We start from the raw sequence: 23,839 nt of genomic DNA on the forward strand, positions 1-23,839 counted from the left end.
CCAGAAGCTATTTATAATAGCTTTACTAGGAAATAGGGAAGAAATAACCTTAGTGTTATTTACTGCTATTCACTGTAAGTCAGACATCTCTGGTACAAAGTATAATTATAAGAATGGGAACATACAATCGCAACAAATGTGGATGTTTTCTAAATCCTAAATCATTGATGTAATATTCTAAAAACGTAGCAAGTCACAGGAGAGGTGGTCATGACTGTAATGAGGCCTGCCCATCATGGTCATAAAATGGGTCAGTCATATGACCAACAAGATTTACCATTTTTTGCAGAGTCATTAAGCAAACACTGCAGTCATTAAGCAAACCAATGGTTCACTGGGGGCAGAGTTTTGTTGAAAACTGGAAGTAAATGCCAGGTTTTGGCAATTGTAAGATGCAATCACATGGCCATAAATGCTGCAAATGACTATCAATGCAGTCAGGGAGGGGGGTTGCAATCATCGTAGCTTCAAATCTGGGTCCAAAGTAGCCCCTGGTAGGTCCATCATTATTTCCAAGTTACTAAGCAACTTGTCATTAGTCAGGGTCTACCTGTATATATATTACTACAAGTTCTCTTACGCTGTTATGTAATGGACAGCTATACACCATAGCTGGTGGATATCACATGAACTGTAGTAAGAACACATACTGTTTTTTGCCGATATTCTTGGTTAAGTTTATGCTGTAGTTCTTGAATTTCTTGAGACAGCTCCTTGAACTCTACTTCTTGGTCTGCAGGAACAATACTGAGTATATAGAAATAGTGCTCAGTTTAGAGAAAAATGAATTTGAAATATAAATTTAACATACAGAAGGTACATATTGTTTCACTTATTTAAAAAGCTACTTATTTTTGATGAAGGTACTTGGCAATCTTACATTCTGCAATAATACAATATATTTAATGTAAAATTATATACACACACACACAAACACACACACATCTTTCTATAGATATTTGCTTAGACAATTTAAATTTAATACATAACATTAAAAAAAAATTAAGACAGAAGCAAGCTTGGAAATAACTTCACAAAGACTGGAAATATCTGTTGGACACAGACTTATTCTAAGACCACTAGAAATTTGATTATTAATTAAGGACTTCAGTTAAGAGCCCCTGAACATCACTGAATATTATTGAACATATAAAGTAATTTGAAGAGGCATGGATAACCTCCTGGTAAATTTGGCTTTTTGAATTAATGAACTCTGAACAGTGGACTAAAAAAGAGATTGACTAAACACTGATGCAATACAAGACGGAAGTGAGGAGAACCTAAACAGAATGGAGCTTTTTCAAAGCATTGAGAAAATATTTGATCATATAGACCAAAAATTGGGAAATTTAATACAAAGAATAAGGTACAATGATCAGGACAAGGAAGAAAGAATGGAGCTACCAAAAGAAACAGAGGAGAAAGCAGAGAGAAATCAGCAAGAAGATAATAATAATGAGATGTTGCCAACACGAATAGTGATTAAAGAACTAAAAAAAGAGGGAAATAATGTTTAAGACTTAAAAAGGGAATGGGAGAAACAGGAAGAGAACTAGGAAAAAGAGAAAGGAGGTGGAATGGATAGTTCTGAAATTAGTGGGAAAGGGTAGAGTTGGGAGGAAAAGTTAGATTGCATAGTCAAATAGAGGGAATAATAGACCAAAGGGGCAAATATGGGAGGAAAACTAAAAAGAAAATAAGATCAAAGTTTCGGATGAGGGGTAAGAGACGATGGATAAGGAAAAATAGATTAAAATAATATTTTTATGAATATATTTCAATAATGTGTGTTAATATCAGAACTATGCAGGTTGGATTATTATTTTAACATTGTGATAGATATCAGGATAATATTTTAATATAAATAGATATGAGGAATTGGAAAAATAGATTTTGAATGACTACTACTAAATATGTACAAAAATATGAACAATGGAAGGTTTGGATTAGGGTTAATTAATATTAACATATTAATATGTTAAGATATACAAAAGAAAGAGGGTTCAGAGATGAAGAGTGATAGTAAAAGGCATGTATAAATAATGGAAATGAAATGTAATATTTAGGAATAGTAAGACTATGTTTATGTGTACTGAAATGTATGTTACCCACTTACCACACCATTCACACATTGTTATATATATATAAAGAATATAAAAAAATAAAAATAAAATAAAAAAATATTACAAATTCTATACCAGATAGAAAATACTTATGAATTAATTCTTAATAATTTTAATACTTATTCAGTAGTTATCTTACTCCATCTTTTCCAGCTTCAGTGTTGCATTCTGGATTGCCACCTGAAGTTGTTGCTCTTTCTCCATCGCTGTTTTCTTTGAAAAAGAACAACTTATATTACATGCAATTCAACATATTATAGAAAAATTGCAACTGACTATAAAAAGTGAAATTATACTGGTCAGAGTATATCCTTACTTAATACATTTAAGCCTATTTACTGCCTACAAATCAGGCTATAAAAGCTCCAGGTTTTGTCACACAGTTTGAACTGACAATATTGGCTACAGATACATGAAAGCAAGATATGTCTCCATGATTAACTAAATTAGAGAGGAATGGAGGAGAAATGTTACTATCTCAATAGCAGCAGATCACATCTCAAAAATCTTTTCTTTTCTTCAGCAGGTCAAAATATTAAGAAGATGAATGTTCTTTAAACCTGAGGAATAGGAGGACTTTCAGAAAAGCGATTCAACTTTTAAAGGATATTTGTAGCTCAGGATTGAAATGAGGGGTCCTTGTTGTTCTTTGAGCTCAGTTGTTTTCTTGCAAACATTTCTTTACCCAAACTAGGTAACATCATCATCAGAGCCGAGGTGGCGCAGTGGTTAGGGTGCAGTACTGCAGGCCACTTCAGCTGACTGTGATCTGCAGTTCAGCGGTTCAAATCTCACTGGCTCAAGGTCGACTCAGCCATCCATCCTTCCAAGGTGGGTGAAAAGAGGACCCAGACTCTGGGAGCGATAGGCTGACTCAATTTGCTAAAAAATTTGTAAACCGCTTAGAGAGGGCTGAAAGCCCTATTAAGCGGTATAGAAATCAAATAAATAAATAAATAAAATAAATCATGTCTACCAGCAGGGAATGGGGTTTGCTCTCATTTTATATTCTAATGGCTTGGCCTGTCACTATTGTTGTGAGTGGTCTTGGTGATTATTTTCTTGGGCATTTACTGTTAGCTTGTTTATCGGTTCCTGGATTTGGGGTATTGCTTGCTTTTTGATTGTTAGTTTAATGTTAATCTTGGTGTTCTTTGCTCCTCTGGGTTTTGATTCCTGGTGATGAGATGTTTTGGTCTTTTTGTTTCCTTTTTGTCTCATTGATTATCTCTTTTGATTGGTATCAAAAGATTACTCTAAAAAGTGCATTATCATTGCTTGTGTACCTGACAATGTGTTAAATGATTAATGAACAGGTGGTTATTCTAGTTATCCAATTTTTCAGTCTTAAGAAAAAACACGTGGTATTACAGGCAAGATGAGACAGCAGCAGCTTTGCAATGTAACTTTTACTGCTGAGAGAAAAAGGAAAGGAAGTATCCTTTCATCAAAAAGCTACATTAACTTTTTTATTCTTTTATTTGTCTGGAAGATTGCAGAACAAGTTAAACAATAACTCAAGATCATCAAATAAGGTTAATATTAATTAATATTTAACAAATTCCAAAGTTTGGCTTCTTGTCGAGCAGGCTGAATTTGTAAAAACTTGTATACTTTGCTTCTTTTTTAAATACTATTGAAATTTTTAGTTAACATAATAAAAACTAATAGAAAAAGTAATTTCATCGGCATTTTATACAATGGTAGCTAAGCTGTTACTAAAGTGGTACAAAAAAAACCATAATGAGTAACAGATTAACAGCTAGAAAAGTAAAAACGTGAAATTAACTACTCAAAAGATGTAAGAAGCTAGAATAACTTTTCCGCAATACGCTACACTCAATTAGTCAGAATTATCATTTCTGAAGATCTAACAAGGAAAAAAAATGAAAATTAATCTTACATGTACACTTTGGATTTCCAAGTAGATTTCGCGCCGTGAGTCACAGAAGAATAGAAAATTAAGAATACCACTCAAAAACCGAGCTGTCCTGTTTCCTTCTACAAAAGAAAGTTTAAAGACATCTATGGTTTAATAAATTTTTCAAAGAATTAAATTAAGATTTAAACTCCTATCTGTCTGAGAACAAACCACCCAGGAAGAAATGACATATGGCAACTAAGGAATCCATGAAAATGTTGAGTGCCTATTGAACTGTATACCAGAAATGCACCTTAAATGACTTTAGATGAGTTTTATTGGGTGCTGATTACATCTGAATGCAAGTCTTGTGTACATAAATAAAGGCAAGTACTGTATAATGCTGACGCTCTTCTTTGGTATTCCTAATGAAACATATAATTGAACTTGCAATCTTTGCAAATCCAATTCAGATTTCCATTTTTATATCTAATTTAGTACCTTTATACTTTTTAAAGAGGAAGATGGCTTGAATGGCGGTTACACAATTAAGAATCACATTCATTATCAAACAATTGCAAAATATCCAGTTGTTTACAGCAAAGAATCTCATTCTATCTATTTTGGAATTCATTTCTAAAAACAATACTTCCCAGTTCTGAAATTGAACATGGGTGAAGCTAGGATTCTGAAAGTTTTATACAAATTTAATATTTGTTCTGATATTTTAAACAAATTAGAAGTAGTTTGTCAACTCTTTCACAGTGACTAGCAATCCAATACAAATCAGCAGTAAACAAAATCAAAATTTGTTCTCAAATGTGGAAGTAAATTCTTTATTAAATCATGAGTAAAACTGAACACAGTTGTCATTAATTTAAAGATACAGCCTGAAAAACTTTTCCATAGCCATGTATGATTTGACTAGGGCGGTTCCGGAGCCACATGCTGTACTTCTTCTTAATTATTCCAAATATTAAATGGGTAGAATTGAAGAAGAAAATACAAATGCAGTAAAATAAAACAAATTTGGAACTACTTCTTACTGAAGTATAACTACTTCTTCCACATAATTGGCATTCCCGTTATAGGAGAAGCTACAGTCCTGTAAGTCAGACAGATCATACAGTCGTGGCTTGGTCTGGCAGCATGCTAACCTGATAAATTTCCATATGATTATACTAACCATTGCCTTTGTGAAAATTAATATTGAAATGTAAACTTAATTATAAAAAAAGATAAAATAAAATCTAGTGAACTAATTTTGGGTAAATAAAAATATATGACCATTTAAGTTATGAAGCATATACATTCTGGAAAAAAAACTAATGCTTACTTGGATGTACAATGTCTGCAAACTGGAAGTCATTGACACGACAGATGGGGAGAAATCGCGCCCTGTCAAAGTTTTAACATATTTTTTAATTAGATTACTTATAATGTTTACTTCAACAATATAATTCATAGTGTAATTGTTTGGTATTATATTACATAGGAAGATAATAAAGGAAACTATAACCTGAGTCTTAAATGTTACAAAATAGTGCAGCAGAGGGATCGAACCTGTGCTCTATTGCCTCTTAGGCAGATGTGTTAACCATTGAGCTACAGAGCTCGACTCCTAATCAGCCAGGCCAGGGTGAAAGGTATATATCGATATTTGGGCATACCAGGGGTTGTGACTTTAAATATATACCTTTCACCCTGGCCTGGCTGATTAGGAGTAGCTCTGTAGCTCAATGGTTAACACATCTGCCTAAGAGGCAATAGAGCACAGGTTCGATCCCCAGCAAGGGTATGGCTAGCTGATGAGAGCTAAATAGCTTGAAATAGATCTATACTAGTCTCCCTTTATTTATTTATCAGCACAAATATAACAAATGTAACAAAAAGGCAACAGTAAAAAATATTGGGTTTCTGTCTGGATGATCTCTTGTGACGAGCCGAAGGACAGAGAATGGAAGTGTGATCTTCCTCCCATATTTGGGCATACCAGGGGTTGTGACTTTATATATATATATATATATATATATATATATATATATATATATATATATATATATATATATATATATATATATATATATATATATATATATATGATAGTAACAGTAAATATATATATATATATATTAGATTTTTACAACCCTGGTAAGCCCCAATTATGGGAGGAAGCTAACTGCCTCCAACATCTGTCAATCGGCTCGTCACAAGAGTCCATCACGACAGAAACCCAATATTTTTACTGTTGCCTTTGTTATATTTGTGTTTTGTTTTTTTTATTTGTGCTGATAAATATTTAGTATTTATATATATAGTATATATATATAGTCACCAAAAAGGCACAGGTCTTATTTTAAGGGATGTCTTCCACTGACTCACCTTGCGGCGATGACACCAACAGCCCCACCCAAGGAGCCAGCTGCCGGTCAACTTCTTCTGCAGCCATGTGTTGCCACCTATGTGCATTGCCCCCGGCCTCCATTTCGCTGTCAGAGGGCTTCATGAAAGGCCTCTGCAGCTCAGAAACAGGCTCCAGATTGATGCACATGGTGCTTGCCAGCCTCGTTTCACCCTCAGAGCCTTCAGAAAAGGCCTTTGCAGCCGAGAAATGAGGTCTGGATTGACACGCGCATCACTCCTGGCCTCCATTTTGTCATCCGGATAATACGGAGCTGTATTATCGATTGCAGAAGCCTTTCCTGCAGGTCTCTGATGGTGAAACGGAGGCCGGGTGCAAAACACATGTCAATCTGGATGTTTGTTGAATGCAGAGGCCTTTCCTGAAAATGGTCAGCAAGGCAGGTCTCGGGGTGTGTGAGGCCTGGATGCAATTGTCCGAAGGTTAGTAATAGGGCAACTCCACCACCTCCACCCTAGCTTCATTTTTACCTGTGTGCCTTGCCTCACCCCAAGCACCCCGGAGTGGGTAGGGGTTTAACTAGGACTTATTTGGGGGGTAGGGCTTATATTGGGCACGCATGTACAAATCAAGATAGGTATTTTAATATTCCTTTTGAATTAGATAAGTTAGCTTCATTTTAAAAAAAAATTAAAGCAGTCTAGGACTCTAGGAGAAATATGTTAATTTCATTGTAATACTGCATGACAACTTACATGTCATAATTATAGATTTAAAAAATGTTAATTCTTATATTTATTGAAGTCTTCCATCAACTCTCAGGTGTTTACTTGACAAAGCTATCTTTGTAAAGCAGTACAGCACCAAAGAAATGAATCCTTTGAGTCAGCAAGTTCTACCAGCATACATAATGGAAAGCAATGCTGCACTTCAGAACAATTAAAGCAATCACATGATTCCAGAAATATTGATTTGGTTTAAGGAGTACCAGGGAAGTCTTATTGCATGCTCTGGAGCACATTTTTACTTTAAAACCTAAAGCACTATATAGCCCTAAAATATCATAATTTCACTGAATACAACATGAATTCTAGATACTTACAGAAAATGTATTACCCCAAGAAAAGGACCATCTATTCTACTAACTATTTTAATTGCACAACAACATGCCCCCACGTTCAAATTCATACAAACAAAACTACACCAAAGAAAATCAAATACAAAACATGATTTCAAGATACTTACATATTAACAAATAGATTTCCTATGGGTAGAAATTCTTCAAAAATCTGAGGATATGCTGTTTCAAATGTCATTGGCATCTAATTGGAGATAATCAATAAGGAATAACCAATGAAATATGTACTCTTTTCATTCAGTTCCCTGATAATATAAAATTCATTTTTAGCAAGATATCCATATAAAGTGGGTCATCACAGTCCACATTTTCACATGACTATGTACACCTATAATAAGCATTAGGACTATACGCTTAATTACAGAACACTGTAATTTTATAATAATCAGCTGCCATACTAATAATGGCAGCTGATTATTATAATCCATCTACAGACGATGTAGAACTAGAGTGTGATAATTATTCAATTTCTGGTAAATTATGAGACAAATCTTCACCTAGTCAAGAGGAATTAAAATGTCACCAGATTGTCTAGATTCTTCATTTATATTTTAACTACATCTATAGATTAATTAGATAACAATATCATTAAGTGGTGAACATTCTACGCTTTGAATATAAATTTTTGACAAACATTATATATAGAAACATTGGCCCCCTTGTTTAAAAAGTTTGAGGACCCCTGACTTAATGTAATATCTGTCTTAAGACAATAACACCTACAACAAATTTGTTAGTCTTTAAAGGCAAAGTAAAACAATATAGGGAATTACTAAGGCTCCACCTCATTCTAGTTTCAATGCATTTCCCCCATGACTTAATATATTCTTACCGAGTAAAAATGTTCCACACGGATCCCATAAACACTTTGTAAAACTCTCATGAAAATCATACGCAATATTTCAGGCTAAAAAGAGAAGTACAATTTAACCAAATGAACAATGTATGAATTTTATTTTACTTAGAACTTAATTAATTTGCTTAACGCTACCAGAGTGAAAACTCTGAAAAGTTCAAGATAAGGTCAAGGCAAGAACTTAAAATATGTTAATACATATAAACAGTGCATTCCTGGTTACAAAATTAACCCTGTGGGCAAATAAAAATATTACTAAATCTTCTTCAAGCCTAATTGTGCAGCTGATGAAAAAAATACTTAAACTTTTACAGCAAATGTAAATATAAAATTCCACAAAAGTAATTTTAACAGATTGCCCTATGCTTTCACTTAAGAGGCTGAAAATTACTTTACATGTCTAACAAGCCAACTTTAGGCATAGTATTTAGAATATAAGACATAGCTCTGAAAAGACCCAGGTTCAAAGACATCCCTCCAAATTACAAACTCAATAGGTGACTTAAGGCCAGGCACTCTTAGTCCAACCTACTTCATCAGATTATTGTTGTGAGAAGTGCCATTTTAACACCAAAGAAGAAATGAGAATTCTAGTAACACTGAACGTTCTAAGGTTCAACTGTTCAGGATAAAAAGGACATATTCTAAATATGTGGTGATTGAGTAATTGCTTTCTATAATTAGAAAATTAATTAGCAGAAATTAGTTATTTTTAATATTCCTCCTACAGGCAGGTTCCAGGGGGCAAAAGAACAGGAAGGGCAAAATGGTGTTTACCAATGAAGCTTGGTAAAGGAATAGAAACGAACAAGAAAAAACATAACAGTTTTGACCATCAGAGACAACGAACAAAAATAACATCATTGGGAAGTCATATGTCACCCTTGTGATTCTTGGAAGGAAAAATCGATGACTCATTAACAGCACTTCATTAATGGAGGATGAAGATTTACCGCACCAAAAAAGGAGATGATACCAAAAAAAGTGGAGAGGAAGAAATTGGCTATAAGTAGACAAAAAAAAGCAAACACAGTACATGGAACTGATGATCAAATGCAAGAGATATAGAATTCTATACCAAAAACTGAGGTTTTGAAGCCTTTGTGGCACAAACCAGGTTTTGAATGTCCACAAGAAAAGACACTTCTACAAAAATGAGATAAAACAGTAGATTCACGAAGAGCAGAGGGAATGACAAAGATAACTGACATTGGATCCAGTAGCCTAAACCTCCCTTTTCATCTCATATAATCATAACTCATATTAAGTTTAATGTCTGGTGGCTAGACTACTAACTGATGAATAATGCTGTTCCCTGGCACTGTCAGGGAGACAGGATCTATTAGACTGGTTCACTCCAGGCAACTGATGCACACTTTTGGGCTTCAGGAGCTTGGGATTGTCTCTGAGGCAGTGGTGAAATTCATTTTTATTTTTTTTTACTAACGGTTCTGTGGGCGTGGCTTGGTGGGCATGGCAGGGGAAGGATACTGCAAAATCTCCATTCCCTCCCCACTCCAGGGGAAGAATATTGCAAAATCTCCATTCCCAACCCACTCTGGGGCCAGCCAGAGCTGGTATTTGCCGTTTCTCCGAACTACTCAAAATTTTCGCTTCCGGTTCTCCAGAACCTGCTGAATTTCACCATTGCTCTGAGGATATGCTGCTCAATCTAACTGAGGCCCAGGACTCCACCTGGAATGAGAGGGTTGCAGAATAACTTGATTGGAGCACACCCAAATGGCCTCCCCTAACTCAGGGATCCTGGATATCTTCCTGATTTATAGAATAGTTGAGGGAGATTAAACAGGTGAAAAGAGGAGATGATGCAGTATGAATCTTACTGAACATTAGAGCTGTGATGGTGAACCTACAGCAGGAGCCCTTCTTTGGGTACGCGAGCCATCGCCCCAACTCAGCTCCACCGCACATGCATGCACGCCTCCCGCTGGCCAGTTGATTTTTGGATCTCTGCCACATATGCACGGGACACATGCAGGAGATGCACGCACATGCACAGGAGGTCACACATGCATGGGGGGGGGCAATGTGGGGGGTGCAGCGCTCCTCCCAGGCACCCCATTTTTGCCCCCAAGAGGCTTCAGGAAGGCCTGTCAGGCCCAAAATGGGCCGTGGGGGGGTCACATGCATATGCATGGGGGGAGCACGGGGAGGGGGTCACGCATGCATGCTTTTGGCACGCGATGACGAAAAGGTTATCCATCACTGAGTTGGAGCCTCTATTAAAGGCTATGTTGTGGTGATAATGCAGAAATTATACAACTCAATAGATGTCAGAAGAAATGCTGTTTTTCCTTGTGACAAAATGGCTTTTGATTCTTTAAATCCACTGACAATCCCTTTTGATTGATCCATGTGAAAATAAAGAGAAATACGTGGCATATGGAAATAAGCAGGAAATGAAAGTCTTAATGGAGGTAAATATGATTTAATAATCCCTGAAATTTTATGGGATGAAATGCAAGACTAGAATGCAAGGACTGAAGGGTACAACAAATAGGTCACATAAGAAAGCAGTGGTGCTATATGTGAAATACATGCACACATGTTTAAAGATTCAGGAATCTTAGCACAATGGTTCAATCAAGAGCAGTTGGATAAGAGAAATAAAAATGCTATTATTAGGGGTGGCGGCAGTGAATTATAGAATACTAAACCAATATGATTTGTTAATAAGTACAGATCATTCCCTCTTAGATTGTACAACATTCTTGTTTAATGATTAATGAGACTGCATTAATATCTCTTAACATATCTGTTGAATCTCAAAAAGTAGTCTTTCTAGTGTTTCGTTTTTCCAGAAGATTGAAGAAACAAGACCATAAGTTTTAGCCAAGAGGGCTAGTGTTTTCCTCATCCTATGCAGCAGGTAATGGCAAGCAACTTCCAAAAAATCTTGCCAATAAAACTTCAGGGATTTGCTCAGGCAGTCGCTAGGAGTCAAAAACTGACTTGAAAACACTCAAAAAAAATTAAAGCCAACATGCAATGCATATACTATAGCTTTGAACTCCAATTCCACTGAATATAAAAACTCTTACCTTCACATTTGGAAATAAATCATTTTTTGAAAAAAGTTTAGCTTCATTTCCACTTAATAAAGAGTTGCGAATATGTACTACAATGTCATTGGCACTGTATCTTGGAAAAGTACAATTATCCATCCTACAAAAAAATAAAAATATTGTGTAAATATAAAAAATGCATAAATAAATCCTTGCTTGTAGCAGTAGTTAGCCAATCTTGCCTGAAAGACAAAAAGGACAAGTACAAAAAATGGACAGAGGGAGTATCAGTAGATAGCTAAAATCTGCAAAGATGAAGTCAGGAAAGCATAGGCTCAGAATGAACAAAGACACGTAACAAAAGTCATACATACATACATACATACATACATACATACATACATTTACATACATATATGTAATAATATATATAATGTAATATAATAATATATGTATAATAATATATTTATATTTACATACATATATTTAAAGTTTCTTTCAACATATAAATAACAAGAAAAAAGTCAAGGAAAGTCGATCCACTTAAGAGAAGATGGCAAAGAAGTAACAGAGAGCAGAGAGAAAGCAGGGCTGCTTAACTCATTCTTTGCATCAGTCTTCACACAAAAAGAATCTATAGCCCAACCTACCGAAAACCAAACATAAAAGAAAAATAAAGCAAGAAAATGGTTAAACACCTATAGAATCTTGACAAATATAAATCACCAAGACCTGATGGATTACATTCCAGAGTTCTGAAGGAGCTGGCAGATGTTATCTCAGAACCATTGTGTCCTATCTTTTAAAAATCTTGGAACACTGGGCAATTACCTGAAGATTGGAAACAGCTGGTGTGGTTCCCATCTTCAAAAAATAAAAATAAAACAGACCTAGGAAACTATAGACCAATCAGCCTAACATCAATATCTGGGAAGATACTGGAAATGATAATTAAAAAAAAAAACAAATCTGTAAACATCTAGAAACAAAGTTATAAGTAAAAGCCAGCATGGGTTTGCTAAAAAACGATCATGCCAAACTAATCTTATTTCATTCTTTGACAAAGTGACTTACTTAGTAAACCAGCAAGGTTCCACCACAAATCCGTGAGACATAAGCGTGAAGACTAATTCGCGCCGTTCTAAGCGCTAAGGAAACACGCGACCCTACCGCGATGACATAATCGCGGAGGGCAAAATCACGCATTCCCAAGCACTCAGTACCCTAAACCTAACCCTAAACCTAACCCTAAACTTAACGCTAAACCTAACGCTAAACCTAACCCTAAACCTAACCCTAAACCTAACCCTAAAACAAATCCCTAAACCTAATCCTAACCCTTACGTTAATTGAAGTCAGCTTTCTGCCGCGGCACCGTTTTAAAGCGCCCTTCTGTTGCAGCACTGTTGTCGTGGCGGTGATGACGTGCGGTGATGACGTCGCGGCTTTAGCACCGCGATTTTATCACCGCGATTTTGACTAGCGCGGTTTTGTCGTGCCACGAACCAGCAAAATGCTTTGGACATACAGTACTATATTTAGACTTCAGCGAGGCATTTGACAAAGTAGACAACATACAGTATTTTTCGGAGTATAAGATGCACCGGAGTATGACACACCTTAGGGGTTTTTTTTGGGGGGGGGGGAAATAGAATTCTGCCTACCAGGTATTCATCTGACTAGCGTCCTTAGTTTAGTCAGCTTCAGCATATACAGTTGCTGTTTTGAGCGTGCACGCTTTTTATCCCCTGGACTATATATTCCAAGTGAGGCCACACTGATTAACAATCACTTACAATCATTACAAACAATCATTATTAAGGGCTAGTGAGAAGTCTATTTGGACCAAAAGTGTTCTCCTTTTTGGTCCAAATAGACTTCTCACTAGCCCTTATCTAAATTCTATCTGAGATCATCAACCAGCATGATCGATGCTATTTCTATTCTGGAAACTTGGAGCAGTAATACTAGCAAATTATCTGCTCCACAGAAAAGTTGAAGGGCATACTTAAATGAGAAAATTCAAAGAAGATAGCCACAATTTGCAAAAGAATGTGTTGCATTGGAGAGAAGTAGATTTTCCATTCCTTGAGAAATTGTTTTTGAAGCACAGACTCCATTTTGTTTGTCTCTACTCTTCCAAGCCTCACTTAGATGTACCAGTATCCAAAGGGGTGAGTATGTTGCAGTAAAAATATTCAAAGCTTTTTTTCAGCCCTAATGAGGTGGTAACGTGGGAGGGAGCAATGAGAAAAGCAGGCAAAGCATGGAAGATCAGATCACTTCACTCGTTAGTACCTCATTAAGACTGAAAACAAGCTTCAAAAGAGCTGCATTCGGAGTATAAGATGCACCCAAATTTTCAGCCTTCTAGGGGGGGAATAGTGCGTCTTATATTCCAAAAAATACGGTACTTCTTGGTAAACTAGAAAAATGTGGTATAGCAGCATCACCACCAGATATATTTGTAACTAGCTAACAAACCATAACCAATGAGTAGTCCTTAATGGCACTAGATCTACAAGAAGGAAAGTAAGCAGTGGGGTACCACAAAGTTCGGTCTTAGGCACAGCACTCTTTAATATCTTCATAAATGACTTAGATGAGGGAATAGAAGGGAAACTCATCAAATTTGCAGATGACACTAAGCTGACAGGAATAGCCAACACCCCAGAAGACAAGCTCAGAATCCAAAAAGATCTGGACAGACTTGAACAATAGGTCCTATCCAACAAAATTAAATTTAATATGGAGAAAAGCAAAGTTTTACTTTTAGACAGGAAAAACCAAAGGTACAGGTACAGATCAAGTTAACCCTGGCTTGAAAACAGTAACCGTGTAAGGACCTTGGAATCCTTGGACCTTGGACAATCACTTAAATATAAGCCAGTAATGTGCAGCAGCAGCCAAAAAAGCTAATTCAATCAGAAGCACAGATTCAAAATCACGGGAAATATTACTGGTAGTACCACTTTATAAATCCTTAGTAAGGCCACATTTAGAATACTGCATCATGTTTTGGTCACACATTACAATAAAGATGTTGAGACTTTGGAAAAAGTGAATAGAAGAACAACTAAGATATTTAAAGGCCTGGAGACTAAAACATATGAAGAACAGTTGCAGGATTTGGGTTTGGCTAGTCTAGAAGAACCACTAGGGGAGACATCATAGCAATATTTTATTATTTGAGAGGATGCCACAGAGAGAGACAACTTACCGTATTTATCGGCGTATAACACGCACCGGCGTATAACACGCACCCCCCATTTTAACACAAAAATTTGAGTAAAAATTTTTTTCATTAAAAATAAATGACTTGGAAGCTCGGAACTTAATGTTGGATTAAAATTTATAACATTAGAACATGAATTATAACATTAACTCCTCTTAAAAGGCAAATATGAAATGAAAAAACACCTCTTTGAGCAAAAAAACTTAATCAGAATCACTGCTTTTTGGAAAACCAAAAACCTCTTCCTCATCTTCACTCTCTCCCTCTTTTTTCCCTTCCTTCCCCCTTCCTCTTGCCTATCAACTTCATCCTCTTTGTCTTTCTGCTCTTTCCCTCTCTTCCCCTTTTCTTCCTACCTCCTTCTTTCTCCCTCCCTTCTTCTTTTTCTTCCTTTCTTCTTCCATCTTCCTCCTTCTCCTTCCATTCTTTCTCCTTCCATCCATCTTTTCTCCTTCCATCTTCTCCCCCCCTCCCTTCTTCTTTTCCTCCCCCCTCCCTCCTTCCTTCCTCTCCTTCCCTTTCTCACACACAGGAAGGGGAGGGGGGCTATCTAGTCGCTTTCACAGCATAATTTCTTTATCTAACTTTTAAAAAACAGTGTGCAAATCAAACGAGATTTTCGTAACCTGCGAAGCACCAAGTTATATTATGTTGTTACAAATTCGCAGCTACTCCATTCTTTCTGATAGGGAACTACATTTCCCAAGATGCCTCAGGTCCTCAAAGCGCTGAACGCAGCTTTGCAATTGACTCCAGCGAGGCCTGGCAGCCGCCGGCTGGGGTGGTTGTCAGGGCGATGCGGAGCGGACGCGCCGTTTGTTACTGCTTCCAGCAATCAAGACGGAGAAGGGAAGCGACTGAAACGGACGCTGGCCTCGCTCTCCTGCTGCGGCTTCTGTTTCAGTAGGGAAGAAAACTTCCTTTCGCTTCCCGAATTTGACTGGGTCCCGGGGCTTCTGCCGGGTGGCAGAAGCCCGGGAAGCGAAAGGAAGTTTTCTTCCCTATTGAAACAGAAGCCGCAGCAGGAGAGCAGGGCTGCTGCCGGCCGTTTCACCTTGCGCAGCGAATTTGACTGGGTCCCGGGCTTCTGCCACCCGGAGTATCGGCGTATAACACGCAGGCAGGGTTTAAGCTTGCAATTTTAGTTTTAAAACTGCGTGTTATACGCCGATAAATACGGTATTTTCCAGAGGGCAGGACAAGAACCAATGGATGGAAACTAATCAAGGAGAGAAGCAACCTAAAATTAAGGAGAAACTTTCTAACAATGAGAACAATTAACCAGTGGAACAGCTTGCCTCCAGAAGCTGTGGGTGCTTCATCACTGGACATTTTTAAGGAGACACTTGTCTGAAATGGTGTAGGAGCAGGGGTTGGAATAAAAGACCTCCAAGGTCCCTTCCAGACAGATTCTGAGTGATGTATATTGCCTTTGGTCAAAAATAAAGCATAGTTAGGCTTGGTTAATACTTGGGTAAAATATACATCGAATATAAAAGCTATAAGACTGGGAAACTTGGCGGGGGGGACTTTTCCTAGCTGTTCAAGGCAGTACAGAATTGTAAACTAATCAGTCCCAGTGCTTTATCTCTGTATGCTACATAACAGCTGCTGATAATGACCAAAAAGTTACTGTTAGTAGAAAAAAACCTGAAGTTGCCCCAGCAAGTTCAGATAGCATTATTATCCCTTTAGATTGCAAGGCTTTTCTTAGCATCTCAGGGAAACAGTAATACTGAGGCACAGAGGCTGGTTTTCAAAAACGTTAAAGCCTCCTGCAGTTCATAAGCCAGACAGAAAGAAACTAGAGCAGTGATGGCGAACCTTTTCAACACCCGAGTGCCCAAACTGGAATGCATGCCCATGCTGGAGCCCCAGAAACTCGAAGACCAGCTAGCAGGTGGTCATCGGGTTTCCAGGGCACTGGCGAAGATCAGCTGGCCAGTGCTGGAAACCAGAAGACCAGCTGGCGGCGGCACACATGCCATAGGTTTGCCATCACGGAACTAGAAAATCAGTGTGTTGTAGTGGTGAAGCTGGTCTAGAAAGCAGGACTCTTGAGGTGGATGGTCATGAGAGTTGGATGGGTGATTTTGGAGTAGTACCCGTCTCAGAGTCAAACTCACCTCACAGAGTTGTTGTTACAGGGGAAATGCTGTAGTAGGCAAGAGTATTAGAGTACATTTGCCCCTTGAATTATATATTAAAAAGTTGAGGGGAAAACCCCACCTTCAAAAGTTTGTTCCTGTGGGGAAGATAGGATGCAGTATTAGATGTTTGCCACCTTGAATTGTTTGATACTTGAGAGACCGCCTCCTGCCAATTACCTCCCTGCGACCAATTAGATCACATAGATTAGGCCTCCTCCGAGTTCCATCTGCCAGTCAGTGCCGACTGGCAACTACACGGAGGAGCGCCTTTTCAGTAGTAGCTCCGACCCTTTGGAACGATCTCCCCGTGGAGATTCGTACCCTCACCACCGTCCAGACCTTCCGCACAGCCCTTAAGACCTGGCTAGCCCGTCAGGCCTGGGGACAAAGATAACCTGTCCCCACCCGAATGATGAATGAATGTTGCTTACTATTTTACTTCTATGTATTGTTTGTGTCTATTGTCTGTATAACCCCCCACCCCCCTCATTTTATGTAAGCCGCCCTGAGTCCCCTCAGGGAAAAGGGCGGCCTATAAGTACTAATAAATATAAAATAAATATAAATATATTTGTAAAAATAATAAAGACGGGATATAAATTAAGTAAATAACAGTTATGGGGTAGGGTTGTCGCAAGAAAATGTATATTTTGAATTTACATAAGAGCTACGGGATATAATTTAAGTAAATAACAGTTACGGGGAAGGGTTGTCGAAATAAAATGTATATTTTGAATTTACATTAAAAAGCTACTTCTTCACTTTCCATTATCCACCAGATGACCCCCTTCCTAACATCTCTTAGAAGCCCTACTGCCTCTCCCGATGCCAAACGCTACCACCCCACCCCACCCTACCAGATTCAGGAATTAGAGCCGAGGTGGCGCAGTGGTTAAATGCAGCACTGCAGGCTACTTCAGCTGACTGCAGATCTGCAGTTCAGCTGTTCAAATCTCACTGGCTCAGGGTTGACTCAGCCTTCCATCCTCCCGAGGTGGGTAAAATGAGGACCCGGATTGTTGTTGGGGGCAATATGCTGACTCTGTAAACCGCTTAGAGAGGGCTGAAAGCCCTATGAAGCGGTATATAAGTCTAACTGCTGCTGCTATAATTCTTCTAACCCCCCACCCTGCAAGCCGGGTGCTCCCAAACAAGTTTAGGAAAATGCAGCCATCCTCTTCAAAGCATGGAAGCCCATTTGGAAGTGCGAAGGCTGTTCTCTGCCCTTTTCGCAAGTCACGAACGCCTGGCCCTGCCGGAGTTGCTCTTACATGGAGGCAGCCGTCTCTTCCTTCCCCGGAGACAGCTACGCTCACGAAAACGCAGGCGACGGTCGAGCGGAGGGAGGAAACTTTCATTAATCCCCCGTTGCCATCGCAAACGGAATGCGCCGTTCAAATTTGGCGGGAGCTCCACCCCCTCCTGTACGTAGCATTGCGTCATGGCGAAAAGGCCGGTGTAGTCTTTTCTTGGCTTTCGGCCGTTTCGCTGGTCTGACGAAGCCTTCGTATTGCCGAGGAGTGTGGAGGGAACAGAAAATCTCCTGTCTGCTTCCCCCCCCCCCCCATCTTAATATATACAGTCTGCTTTTCTTGGAGAGCGGAGGAAGGCTGATATAGATGACTTCCACCCAGCTATATAAAGCAAGAAGGAAATCGGCATAGTAACTCCCTAAAAGCAGTGTTTCCCAACCTTGGCAACCTGAAGATGTCCGGACTTCAACTCCCAGAATTCCCCAGCCAGCGAATGCTGGCTGGGGAATTCTGGGAGTTGAAGTCCGGACATCTTCAGATTGCCAAGGTTGGGAAACACTGCGCCTAAAGGCAATTACGGAGCTTTAAAAATGGAGATCTGGAGATCTGTGATGCTCCCCCCCCCCTTTAATTCCTCCGTGTCTTCACGTCCCAGTGCTGCTTCCTGCTGAGTTAGCAACTTGATGTATCCCAGCTCGGGAGCGATACGCGAGCTGTGGAGCTACGCCAGGCAGAATTTGTAAACGGGCTCGTCGAGGACCCTTAGCGAAGAGACCCAGGCCCGCTTGGTCCGCTTTAGCGCTGGGTGGGAAGGCAAAGGAAATCTGCCTCTTAGTGCCTCTCAGCGTTCAGCCCTCAAATACTCCTTTGGGGTGACTTTTTCTGCTTTTGATACATTACGTTTAGCAACAATAAGAAAAGAAAGACTTTTGTAGTATCATTTCTCTTTCCATCTCTCTCTTTCCCTCCCTCCCTATCTCTATCTCTCTGCCTCCCTCTGTTTCTGGGGGGGGGGGGCTGTGGAAGGAGCCCCATAACTGGTGCTGGGTGGTGGGAATGACATCCAAAGGCCAAAGAGCCCAGGAGCAGCACTCCCATGCTCAGCTGGCTAGGGCTGAGGCAGGGCATCCCAACACAGCTTTCCAGGAAAAGAAACTGCTTTTTTTCTGAGCTGAAACAACCCAGGATCACATTGTGGCTCTGCATCATAATGGGCTTCAGGAGAAGGACGGGACCCCATCTCCCCCATTGTGAAGCACGCTAATGAAAAAGTTCAATCAATTCCAAATTCGTGAGAAGTTGGAATTGATTGAGTGAAAGCTAGGCTGGGGTGACTGCAGGTGTGCCCACATAGAGGGCTCTGCGTGCCATGATGGGCACTCATGCCATAGGCTCGCCATCAGGGCCCTATAACATTCAGAAATGCCTGCATGACAAATGCTGAGATTTTATTCTTAACACATTATAAAGAACATGTAAATAGGACAACGAATGCATAAGAGAAACATCATCAAACTTTTAGTAACTATTAGATACATGTGTGACACCTCACCCCCCCCCCAAAAAAAATTAGATGAGTTTGAGAGATCTTGATACTGCTTTACAATCTAATGAGTGCTCTACCTGTGAGATCAGGAACACAATACAATCCAACAGCAATAATAAGTCACCTGTATAGGTAGTCCTCAAGATATGTCCCTAATGGAGCCTGTTTATTGGGGTCCCAAATCAAAACTGTTGTAAAATGAATCAGACTCATTTTTTTAAATATTTCTAACTGTGCTTGTTAAGCAAATCAATCAGGTTGTTACATAAACAAAGATAGGTTTTACTGTTTGCTCTGTATCATTAAGTGAACTCTGCTATTATTAAGTAAACAAAGAGACCCAAGAGTTTGCAGCATTCCCCAGCTAGAGTGGCTACCACTAACCTATCAGCTGTTTGGCAAGGTGAGGCTGCAGTACCTCCAGGCAAGTGCCTGGACTTAAATTGGGATGGAGGGATGAATTTGCAAGGCTCCCAATTGTTGGAAGGAAAATCCAGCTGGGTCAGTTCCAAGTTGGGAGAAAAAAAAACGCTGGAAACAACATTGAGGCTGATTGGAAAGAATGGTTTATTGATGAAGCAGAACCACCAGGGTTTGTGGTTCTAGTGCAGCTGACAAAATGGTTGAATGAATAGATGGATCTTTATAGGTTTCTGTGACTTTGAACTTTGGACTGTTCTGGGGGTGGTGCAATGCAGTGGCTTGTGTTCTGAAAGGTTGTTGGGCAATTCCTATTGTGGCTAATGACTTTCCTTCTATATTGGATCTTGAGGGAGAGGCTGCTTTCTAACCCTACCATTCTGCCAAGAAGTTTAGAAATACCCTGTCTTGAATGGATTACCAAATCTGCATTTCTAAAAACTGGCCTCCTCAGTTTCTGCTTGGGAGCAGGGAGGCTGGTGCTGGTTTCTGCCTCCCTTAAGATTTTTTCCCATTTCTTCTTTAGGGGAAATATTCTATCCTGCCTTTTTAATATTTCCCAAAATATTTCATTATTCTAGGTGTGGGAGGGGGTTCTCCAGGAGAGAATTGCTGCCACCTGCCCATCAGCTGTTCTACAAGCAATCTACATTAGTACACACTAATCTTCAAAGCAAAAACAAATCAATACAGTACACTAGAATGCAACTGAACTTCACAGTATTGAATCTGTTTTCTGTAGACGATGGCTAATATTTCTGCAGGCAATTCCAAGACAAATGCAAATAAGCAAAGTAACCCCAAAAAAGTTTACCTTTGTAAAGTACTTACAAGCTGTAGGAAGTTACACTCACCCCTCTCCTAGGAAAATGAGATATTTTAGGAATTATTAAAAGGACAGAATAATTCCCCTAAAAGGGAGGCAGAAACTCTGCCCCCCCCCCACCTTTGTCGAAAGGCTATTAAGGCCTGAGCCGGTTCTATTCTACATAATAGAGATTTAGGCAGAGCCATAATAGGAATCCCAAAGCCCTTTCATTACATCATCACCCAGCAAAGGCTCAACCAAGCCTGGGACTCAGGACAGCCTACAGCAGTGTTTCTCAACCTTGGCGACTTTAAGTCCTGTGGACTTCAACTCCCAGAATCCCCCAGCTGGCCCAGTCGCCAAGGTTGAGAAACATTGGCCTACAGAGTTGCCCCTGCATGGCCCCATGGGAGTCTGACAACCAATCAGAATACAAACTCAAATTCAAAAGCCCAGAGAGGGCAGAAAACCAGGGCACTCTCAGCATCTCTTCCCTTTTCCCCTCAGGACCTCAAATCATGTGGTCCTGTCTATTCTGTATGGAGAACTAGGCAGGGCAGAAACTGAGGCAAGGCAGGTTGAAAGCTAACAGACAACCTTTATTCTAACAATTAACAAGGCAAAACGCAAGCCAAACTCTGAACAGGCAAACAGCAACATTTACCATCTAACAGCTGTTTATATAGGAGCTGTCAGACGGCTGAACCAATAGGACGGCTGCATTCTTTCTCCTGCTGGCTGCTCGCGTCTTAGCCAATCAGGAGCCAGCAATGTCTTTCAATGGCATCGTAGCCCCAAGGACTTAACACTGTCCATCATCAACAAACCTTCTTTCCAAGCAACTTCCATGAATCCAATGTCATTTTCTCCACTTGGAACAGAACCCAGATGGGCATTTCTTCCAACAAAACAAGCACAGTATTATAATGAAAAAGAAAAATTTAGAGGCAACTATAGTACTCTCAAGGCACCAGCAATGAAAGAAGCAGCAAGGGTAGCAGTGAGAGATTCTCTCTTCTAGTCCAATCGGTAACAATGAGGAGAAAAAGAAAAAAACCAACCAACCATCAGCTGTAAAGCCCCCAGAACTTGATTGGCCGTGTGACCGGGGGAGGGGGGGGGGACACCACCTCTATGAACCTTGGAAATTGCCTTCTGATAACCACGGGCCAAATGGCAGTCACCAGATTTAAAATGGTCACCGCATCAGGAGTGGCTAAATCCTCATGACTGCAGAAGCCTCTTGTTGGTCACAATTTTGAACCCCTATCATAACTACACTTTTGGGGTGCATTTGTAACTTTCGATAGTTGTTAAATGGCTATTCATACCTGGAGGGTTACTTGTAATAGGAGAACTGTTTCTTCCCAATATTGAGAAAGTCACAGACTCTAATTTTCTCTATTGGAGAAAAACAACCTAAAACAATTTACAAGCCAACAATTTACAAAAAGATGCAGAACAACAATATTCCATCACCTAAAGCAATGGTCCCTAACCTTTTGGGCACCAGGAACCAGTTCAATAGAGAAAGGTTTTTCCACAGACCGGATGCAAAATTAAGCTGCCACTTTGGATTCCTAAAGATGCTCCACCGGCAATTCCGGTGGCCTAAGATGAAAGCAGAAGTGGAGCACTACGTAAAGAGCTGTGCCACCAGTGCAGCCATGAAAATAAGGCTGGGAAAGCCCCCTGGGCTACTGCAACAGGTGGCAAGCCCCAGGTGACTCTGGGAAGAGATTGCAATGGATTGCATCATAGAACTCCGGGAAAGTGGCGGGAACACAATAATTTGGACAGTCATTGACTTGTTTTCCAAGCAAGCCCACTTTATTGCTTGCTCAGGGTTGCTCTCAGCAAAGAAGCTAGTGAAGCTCTTTGTCAAGCATATTTATCACCTCCACAAAGTACCCCGGAGAATCAGAGTCAGAGTCCAGTTCACTGCCCAATTCTGGAGGCAGTTCTTGAGATCCATTAGATCCACGCAAGGACTCTGCTCGGCTTTTCATCTGAGCACAAACGGAGTAGCGGAATGTTTGAATGCAATGGTCAAACAATACATCTGTTGTTATGTGGATTACCAACAGGACAATCGGTCAGACTTGCTACCATTCACCGAAGTGGTGTATAATAATGCTGTCCATAGCAGCACTGGATTAACTCCTTTCCAAGTTACCAGTGGCATGGAATTTGTTACCATGCCTGAGCTGCCCAGGGAGCTACCCTCCTCAATGTCTTTGACTGAATGGATGGACTGTCTCAAAAAGGGTTGGGAGAATACCAAAAAAGCCCTGGCAGATGCAGCAACGGAATATAAAAAAACAAGCAGACAAGCATCACTTGCTTCAATCCCCCTTCTGTGTGGGAGTTAAAGTTTTTCTATCAACCAAATACATATGGTTGAGGATGCCTAGCAAAAAATTAGGATCCAAATTTTTATGTCCCTTCCCAATAATAAACCCAATTACAGTTAAGCTCAGCCTGGGTCTAATTCTAGGGAAAAAACACCCCATTTTCCATTGTAGCTTGCTGAAAACTGTGATTGGGTCTAGTTCAAGGCCTCAGACCCAACCACCCCCTCCTCCTATAGTAGTACAAGGAGAGACACATTACAAAGTGAAAAAAAATACTAGATTCTATAGAGGTCTTTTACAATATTTAGTGCTTTGGAAGGGATAGCCTTTGTTGGAAGCTACGTGGGTAAAGAGTTGAAATGTGAAAGCTGACAGATTAGTTAAGCAGTCCATGACAACTTTCCAGATAAGCCAAAGAGTCCCCCTGGGGGGGGGACAATGACAGGTGGTTAGTTAGGTAAAGTTAATCCCCTGCATTATTCTCTTTACACGACAGGCTTGTCTTCCGAAGGGAGGCCGTCTGTCAGACCTGGAAGCCATTTTTTACTTTTTGATTTCAGGCTTGCCACACTTTCTACTGTGGGGAAGTGGGAGGGGGGATTATACAGAGCATGGGTGATGTGTAGCCATAATAATATTCTTTCTCAGAAAGTCAAGGTTGCTTTGTCCCTGCATCTGGTTGGATGTGGATGGGAGGATTGTTTCTT

At 39.7% G+C, this 23,839-nt stretch overlaps 1 protein-coding gene across 1 annotated transcript in view; it reads right to left on the reverse strand.

The window, feature by feature from the left end:
- Nucleotides 1-18,213, reverse strand: part of NUF2 (NUF2 component of NDC80 kinetochore complex) — a 33,251-nt gene extending 15,038 nt beyond the window's left edge. Inside the window, exons 1-8 of the mRNA XM_032226959.1 lie at nucleotides 18,023-18,213; nucleotides 11,403-11,526; nucleotides 8,317-8,391; nucleotides 7,592-7,668; nucleotides 5,321-5,382; nucleotides 4,027-4,124; nucleotides 2,263-2,336; nucleotides 651-747 (exon numbers count right to left, since the gene is read on the reverse strand). Coding sequence (XP_032082850.1) covers nucleotides 651-747; nucleotides 2,263-2,336; nucleotides 4,027-4,124; nucleotides 5,321-5,382; nucleotides 7,592-7,668; nucleotides 8,317-8,391; nucleotides 11,403-11,526; nucleotides 18,023-18,024 — 609 coding nt within the window. The 5' untranslated portion in view covers nucleotides 18,025-18,213. The remainder of the gene's footprint in view (nucleotides 1-650; nucleotides 748-2,262; nucleotides 2,337-4,026; nucleotides 4,125-5,320; nucleotides 5,383-7,591; nucleotides 7,669-8,316; nucleotides 8,392-11,402; nucleotides 11,527-18,022) is intronic.
- Nucleotides 18,214-23,839: the final 5,626 nt, after the last annotated feature.

This window comes from Thamnophis elegans, chromosome 11, assembly GCF_009769535.1.
Source record: "Thamnophis elegans isolate rThaEle1 chromosome 11, rThaEle1.pri, whole genome shotgun sequence".
In the NCBI taxonomy this organism is placed as follows: Eukaryota; Metazoa; Chordata; class Lepidosauria; order Squamata; family Colubridae; genus Thamnophis; species Thamnophis elegans.